This window comes from Engraulis encrasicolus, chromosome 15 (assembly GCF_034702125.1).
Source record: "Engraulis encrasicolus isolate BLACKSEA-1 chromosome 15, IST_EnEncr_1.0, whole genome shotgun sequence".
In the NCBI taxonomy this organism is placed as follows: Eukaryota; Metazoa; Chordata; class Actinopteri; order Clupeiformes; family Engraulidae; genus Engraulis; species Engraulis encrasicolus.
Genome location: NC_085871.1, coordinates 8,480,025 through 8,488,057, shown reverse-complemented (window position 1 = coordinate 8,488,057; position 8,033 = coordinate 8,480,025). Strand labels below are relative to the sequence as shown.

Below are 8,033 nucleotides of genomic sequence, written 5' to 3'. Positions count from 1 at the left end.
ATGGACCAAAATGGTAAGGAGGGAAATGATCAGCGCCGACGTTAGCACTTTTCCATAACGTTACCCTTGTATACGCGCAGTATGTGTAAGTTCTGATAGCACACACAATCTATGACTTCATGCGACTTACTATGTGATAGTTGTCTGGCTAAATTACTGAGAAAACACTGCACAAACGACATGCGGCCTGAACCAAAGGCTAGCTGCAACTGCTAAGTCATTATATAGCAAGCTAACCAAGTAGAGCAGTAGAGTAACTTACCCAACGTTAGTTGTGTTATATGTAAGGCTTTCTGGTTGCGTTACATTTGATCACAGATGTGCTCCTACAACAAACCTGCTGTGTGGCTTATAATCTGTTGTGAAAACACTTTCGAAGCGTTATATTTCCTTGCTGTGTTGTTGCAAGCTGGCTAGCTTGCTAACTTGTATGAACTTCAGAGACTGTCACCTGTGGCTCGGCAGTCTTGTAGCCTACAGTGTATTATTAACATGCCGTAAAAGTATGTGTACATGTTTGCGCTACATGACATTGCATACATGGCAACCCGCGGGAGGTATTTCAGGCAATGTGGAAGATTATCGTTGTTCAGAGGAGTCAACGTTAGCACTGCTGTTCGTTCATTAGCTGTCTGCTTCTAGTCCTGCAGTATGTAGACTACATGCCATGTCGCACATTAATACACAGATCTACATGCATTTAGGATCCTTAGTACTATCTTGGTGTACCTATGTGCCCTTATCTAATACATACAGATCACTTATACATATATCACACTTACATATCTCTACACACATTTAGGTCCACTGTACAGTTTGCTGTCTCCTTCTAATTATAGGGTAAGATGAGTCTCACCGTAATATGGGAATAATTGACTCCATCCGTACCCTACACTTCCCACTGATGTGTCCACTTCATTTTAGAGCCACACGGTTTAACCATACGCACACAACCAATTCTGTATAGTTCTAGAGGTAACATGTTGGGAAATTATATTTGAGCTAATGCCTGTTTTCTAGGCCACCCATCACCACCTGATGCCTCCGTTCAATGTCATTTCACTTTCCACGACGTGACAGAATCCAACTGATATAGCAGGCTAACAGCGAATACTTACTGTGCGTGTTTGCTTGTGTGTTCCCTACCCAACAGACCATGACATGCAGGGCACAGAGGGTTCCGGAAGTCTAGGGGGGCTGGATGTGCGGCGGAGGATCCCCATCAAGCTGCTGTCCAAGCAGCAGGCAGTGAGGAACAAGCCCCTGACCCGCTCCCAGAGGCCCACGGGACGACAGCCCCCTGCCTCCTCACAAACTGAAGAAGGTGGGACATTTAGCCTACCAATGAAATTACATTACGCTTTGCAGATGCTTTGATTCAAAGAAGTAAGCAAGGGGCATTCATAACATGACGTTGTATTGCGTAAATTACTCAACAGTACAAAAATTAGACATTTACTCAAAGCCCCCCCAGCATGCTTTAAAAAAAAAATGTGATATGCAATGTGGTGAAGCCAAAATGTGCCGTAAAGAACGGGTAACTGTTTCTTGATAACGTCCTGGGATTTTCTTTGTTGACTGAAAGGGAAACCTGTTGTTTTATCATTGTTTATCATGTGCTAGCTTGAAATATGAATAGATGTTGACTTTTCTTGTTGCTGTTCAGATGGCCACATCTTCATTAAGAAGGAGGAGCGTTTTGACTGTGGTGCTAAAGCTGGGGATGTGTTTGGTAGCCAGCGTCGCTACCCTCAGCCTATGTTCTGGGACTATAAGGTGAGAACCTACGTGCTCAGTCAGTACACGTCAGTCAGATTGCCATTTCTCACATCTTTCATACCTTGCTTATACTCTACATTCCTCCATTTGTATCTTATTTATGCTTTGGGTTATTCCATTTGCTTGGTGCAAATATAATCATGTAATCACAAACAGTCTTTGTTGTAAGGGCGCTTCCTGGACTCAAAAAAGTGCTCTTTGGATGGACAAAAATCGTTTGACTCCCTGAGGAAGGCCGGACGGCCGAAATATGTTGTAGTTTTTTTTTTAAGGTTTATTGTAACCAAGCCATGCAATAAAGACTTTTTACTTTTGATAGATGAGAGTGCCTTGGTATTTTTTCTTTTTCAACTTCTATAACCATGTAATGTTGTTCACAGCTGAACCTGTTGGGAGTGAAGGACGAGGTCCCAGTGCACTGCTGTGACAAGTGTTGCATGCCAATCAAGACGTACGGACGCATGGTGAGTAGTGATACGAGGCACCATATTTCAACAGCTACTGGCTGCATTCCAATATGCGACCTTGTGTCCTCCACTTGTGCTTGTGGTCTCAAGTTTTGCTGATGCCCCGCCTCTGTGGAGAGAGCAATAAAGTTTCCCCGCTGTCAGCCTAGCCACAACAATTTTTGGGGGACTATTCTTCATTCACCATCCAGTTTGCAAATGAGAAAATGACTTTACAATTGAGCTTTTGAGAGATATTGAAATATAATGCTGTTGTCACTTGTCAGTGATGTCATCACGACGTATTACTTCCTGGTACGAGGCCACAAGCACAAGTGGAGGACGCAAGCAGTGTTGCCAATTTAGCGACTTTGTCGCTAGATTTAGCGACTTTTGGCCACCTCTGGCGACAAAAAAAATCATCTAGCGACTTAGCGACTTTTCAGGCTCAATCTGGCCGAATCTAGCGACTATTTCGCTTGTCTTGTGAGAGGCAAATCAGTGTCCCTCCCCACGACACCACAGAATGCATTTCCAGTGGCGGGTAGAGACAGACGTGACACAGTATGCACCACGGTGTGGCAACTTTTGTGATATGCACAGGAATTCTCATGCACGTACATCTGCTTGTATGAGACTACGGCAAGCGATATGGGACAAAGATATGGCAGGAACCGAATGTCAACCGAGATTACACAATCTTCGATATGGTCACCAAATGTTTTGGGACTGTCATTTATGTTATGCCTACACTTTGGAATTAGATCAGAGTCTTGTTGTTACACAGGTATATTTGATTTACCTTAACTGTAGGCTACCCTGTACTTAACTTTACACGGTCTACCCTACAAGCATATGCCAAATTTAAATGAGCACAGGCTGGCCGCACCGACCGCAGTGAATCTCGGGCACATGGCGACAAAAAACTCATCTAGCGCCTTTAGCGACTTTTTGGTGCATGTGGCGACTTTTTAAAACGTGCATTTTCAGTGACAAATGAATCGTTTTTCCACATGATTCTGACTGCGCCGCCGTCAGAAGCGTTTCCCACAGTAAAGCGGGGCTGCAGATAAGCTCTGATCTCCAAAAAGTAGCTAGCACCGCCCATTTGTACTGTGGACGAAGGCATGTGGACACGTTTTCTGTAGATCAGCGCGCTGTGCGTGACATTGTGACGTCATACGTAACGTCATGACGTCATCTAGCGACTTCTAGCGACTTTCCAGCAAGCCCATAGCGACTTTGGCTGATTTTCTTATGGCAACACTGGACGCAAGGTCACATATTGGAACGCACCCCTTGTCTACATTCTGTTAGTGTTGTACAATGGGCAGTCATGGGTAAGCGCAGTTAGGGTGTCAGACTTGTAGCCCAAAGGTTTCCGGTTTGACTCCCGACCTGCCAGGTTGGTTGGGGGAGTAATTAACCAGTGCTCTCCCCCCATCCTCTCACCATGACTGAGGTACCCTGAGCAAGGTACCATCCCACCGCACTGCTCCATTGGGGGCTGCCCACTTGCACAGGGGAGATAAATGCAATTTCGTTGTGTTCCGTGTGCAGTGGTCACTTGTGTGCTGTGGAGTACTCTGTCACAATGACAATGACAATGGGAGTTGGAGTTTCCCAGTCACTTCACTTAACTTCAACTTCCCAGTATTATGGTTTCTCGCTGCCTTGCGATACGTAGAGATGATGGGAGCCTCCTCATGCTGTGACGTGTCAGATCAGATCTAGTGACATGGAGCAGGAAAGTTGATGAATAAGGACTTGCATGAATTTCTGTTTGGAATGTTGTCCAGTGAAAAAGAAAAAACATGACTTAAGAGTGCTGAAGTCTCTGTTTCCTTTTGAAACTGAGAAAAAGGAAGCCTCTATCGAAAAGATTGACTGAAAACACATTTTCATTTGCATGTCACCAAACCTCCTCAGCCATTAGCTCAAAAGCGTAATTCGGTTTTCTTTTGCATGGCTCTGAGTCCTCTTCAACTTCCTGTCTGTGTTGTGCATCCTTTCAGCAGAGATCTTATAGAGAGAGATACTTCATTCTAGTTCTTTTCTGGTATCCATGTAATGTCGGGTGAACGCCTCTTTAGGAGACCTTCAGAGTCTTGAGGTTGAGAATAAATGGAGTCCCCTTAGCGCTGTAGATGGCGGTAGGGCACTTCTTGTGCAAACACCTCAAAAAGAGAAGGAGGAGGTGGGGACAACCGGGTGGGCGGGTTTGAATCCTCTTTTATTAATCTACCCTCGTTGCTTTCAGATCCCATGTAAGCATGTGTTCTGCTATGACTGTGCTCTGCTCCACGAGAAGAAAGGAGACAAGATCTGTCCAGGGTGAGTATGGCTTTGCTCTTCCTGTTCATTAGGTCACTCAATTGACCTTGTGCTATGGCCCGTCCAAGAATATTGATTAACCAATCACAGCGTAAACAGAGGTCAGACTGTTTTTGACTGACGGCATCATTTAATTCTAGCACAGGCGGCCCTCTCGTGTTTTCAGTCTCAGCAAGATGTTACTGTTATAGTTAATATATGGTTGGAAATTGTGTCCGAGGTATTTGTAACACAGATACAAGTTTCCCAGAGAGAACTACTGCCATAATGTACTTAGTCATTGCGTAAACCATGGTGAGGATGGAACGTTTATCTGTCCGACCTAGCAAATGTTAACCAAGGGGGCGGGACTTGGCCAAAGGTGAATTGAGAATTCGGATGCTTTCCCATATGCGGACGACTCCCGTCCCAGGCCTGTGGTCAGGGGCGCTGCCAGAAATGTTGGGCCCCATGAAAGATTCGAATTTTGGGCCCCCTTAAGGGCCCCTCTCAGTGCTTGGGCCCCCTTAAGGGCTCCAATCAGTGCTTGGGCCCTTATAATCTGTACCACTTCCCCCCCCCCTAGCATCCCCCATGCCTGTGGTTGTGGCCTCGCATTTTGCTGACGCCCCGCCTCCCTGGAGAAAACCATAACGTTTCCCCACTTTCAGCCTAGCCACAGCGACTTTTGGGGAACTGTTCTTCATTCAGCACCCCGATTGCAAATTGCAAGATATTGAATTAAACTTCTGTCGTCATTATGAGGCCAAAAGCAGGCAATTGAGCAAGAGAGGACAAGAGTTAGGATATTAGAAAGAACCGCTCATCTGTCTTATGTCCTCTTATGTATTCTCCATCCTCCAGATTAGTTTATATCAAGTTTGCACCCGCAAACCTAGGTATAATGGTGTACGACAATGAGCAACTCGGAAATTCTCGTGATTTTTTGTTGTTTGTGTTTTTTGCGTCACCCCTTCCTTTTATTTGTTATCGATCCATTGACAGTGTTTTTTTTCTGGTTTTCCATGACAAATTCTTCGTTTAAGCTGTGTGTGTTTGTTTTTGCCGCAACTTATTTCGTATTAACGCATCATCTTTGTTGCTTTGTATTTCAGCGTCAAGATGTACAGCTGTACAGATCAGGTGCAGCGCATCGAGCAGTGCCACCGCGGCTCGCTGTACATGTGCAGCATCGTGCAGGGCTGCAAGCGCACCTACCTCTCCCAGCGAGACCTGCAGGCGCACGTCAACCATCGACACCTGCGTGCCAGCAAGATGTCCGGCGGGGGAGGAGGTGAGAGAGGAGGCGGTGGGGAGAGAGGAGGTGGTCGTGGAGGAGGAGGAGGAGGTGGTGGTGGTGGGAGTGAGTCCATGCACCACCCGCCCCCACCATCGGACGTGCCGGACCGTTTCCGCCTGCCCCCACCCATGATGCCCAAGCCCCCCCAGCACGTCATGATGCCGCCCAACATGGGGGGCCACGTCGTCGGGGGTCACGGAGGTCACGACCCCTACGGTCCAGGTGTGGTTGGGGGGCCGCCGCTGACCGGGCCTCACGATGACCACCGCGGTGTTGGGGGAGGGGGAGTGGGAGGGCCAGGTCAGCCCCCTCCGCAAGGCTCACCGGCGGACATGGCACGTGGAGGCGGCGGAGGCATGGCTCAGGAGACGTTCCGCATCGCCACGCTCACCACACGCAAACACAGCAACCTCATCACGGTGCCTATACAGGACGACTCCACCGGGCCGGGCCTGGGTCCTGGTCCAGTACCGGGTTCTGGACCTCCACCACAGCAGGGCCCCCCCGGGCCTAACCAGCCAGGCCCGGGTATGCACCACCCAGGGGACTACAGCAACCAGCCTGTAGTGGGCCATCCGCACCACATGATGGCGCCACCTCCACAGTCCCACTACGGCCCGCCGCCCATCAACATGCCTATGCAGCACCCGCCGCCTCAGGGCAACACCAATCCGCACATGGGTGTGTACAACCAGGCGCCACCCCCGCCGCTCTCCAACCAGCCCCCGCCCATCACACCTCCTCCTGGGCACATGATGGGCCAGATGCCCCCTTATATGGGTCACCCACCACCCGGACCTCCACCACCCCAGCATGGAGGACCCCCGGTCTCTGGCCCACCCCCGCACCACTACAACCCACAGTTCTCCGAAGACCAGGGGACCCTCAGCCCGCCGTTTGCCCAGCAAGGGGGGGTTAGCCCGGGCATGTGGCCCCCAGCCAGGGGGCCCCCACCTCCGAGGATGCAAGGACCTCCTCCACAGGGCCAGCTGCCGGGGCCACACCACCCAGACCAGTCACGCTACCGGCCGTACTACCAGTAAAACCAGTAGAGAGTCAGTCAGACAGTTCCTCACTGGTGTACCGTTCATCTCTCTGTAGTATGGTAGTATGGGTCACTGCCATATACTGTTTTGTTGAGGTTTGAGATGTAGACACACACACACACGTGCGCACACACACACCATACTCAGACTCCAGTCATATCTGCATTTTGTTTATAAAGGTTTATATTTTCCTGAATTTGGATAATTGTGTATAAAAAGGAACCAACTCTTAGTGATCTTTTTGTTTTGTACAAAAGCATCCTCTGTGACTAGTATTTGCTGACCTGTATGAACAGGTGATAATGATAACGATGCTGATGTCTTTCCTGAATGTCATTACAAATGCAAGAGAGCCATGTCTCGTCTTCTGAGCTTTTCACAAGACAACGGTCTTGTTGTTTTGTTCTGTACTTTGGCAGTATTGTTCATTTATAATAAAATCTTCACGTCACTTGTTAAGATTGTGTTGAGGAGACATTTTTAAGTGATTTTTCTAAACAAGTAATAAAAAACAATGGCTGCTAAAAATCCATCTTAATTTAACTTTTTTACAGATACAGACTAATGGAAAATTCTCTGAGCACTGATGAAAGACAAATGAAAATACATTCAGGTCTTTTTTTCTGATTGCGAAAGCTTTTTTTTTTGTAACTTACGCTGATGTTGCGGAACTCTTCACACGAATACAAAACCTTCACACCAAATCGGCAAAACTGTAGAGATACATTCAGGGTTCCCACCGCTGGTCATGGAATTCCAGGAATATCATGGACATTCAGCAGACGTTTTTTTCCAAACATGGAAAGTCATGGAATTTGACTATTTAGCGTGTACAATCAGGGAATATCATGGAATGTTAAGTGTAGTGCTTTTGTTTTTGTCTAATGGCGATTTGAAAGACTGGCTATCACAAATTGATGACCACAGAGCTACTTGACTTAACATGTAATCAATATTTTGGGCATCCAATTTGTAAGGAAAGTCATGGAAGTTCTGTATTCTGGTCAGGGAAGGTCATGGAAATGTATGTCTGACATGGAGTGGGACCCTTGCAACACCCAACACTGTTTGCTTAACTGGACGCAGTTGTGAAAAGACATGTTTTTGTTACCAAGTCGTTAACGCGCGTCTCACATTACTATCACACGC

At 47.4% G+C, this 8,033-nt stretch overlaps 1 protein-coding gene across 2 annotated transcripts in view; it reads left to right on the top strand.

Moving 5' to 3' along the window:
- The window catches only part of cbll1 (Cbl proto-oncogene-like 1, E3 ubiquitin protein ligase), a 7,479-nt gene extending 67 nt beyond the window's left edge, over window positions 1-7,412 (top strand). Inside the window, exons 1-6 of one of the 2 annotated variants that reach the window (XM_063216960.1) lie at window positions 1-13; window positions 1,154-1,324; window positions 1,667-1,776; window positions 2,160-2,243; window positions 4,486-4,559; window positions 5,654-7,412. The exon at window positions 1-13 is cut by the window's left edge and continues 67 nt beyond it. In XM_063216960.1, the coding sequence (XP_063073030.1) occupies window positions 1-13; window positions 1,154-1,324; window positions 1,667-1,776; window positions 2,160-2,243; window positions 4,486-4,559; window positions 5,654-6,881 (1,680 nt within the window). In that variant the 3' untranslated portion in view covers window positions 6,882-7,412. Of the gene's footprint in view, window positions 86-1,153; window positions 1,325-1,666; window positions 1,777-2,159; window positions 2,244-4,485; window positions 4,560-5,653 lie in introns of both variants that reach the window. The other variant, XM_063216961.1, reaches the window with a different exon arrangement.
- Window positions 7,413-8,033: the final 621 nt, after the last annotated feature.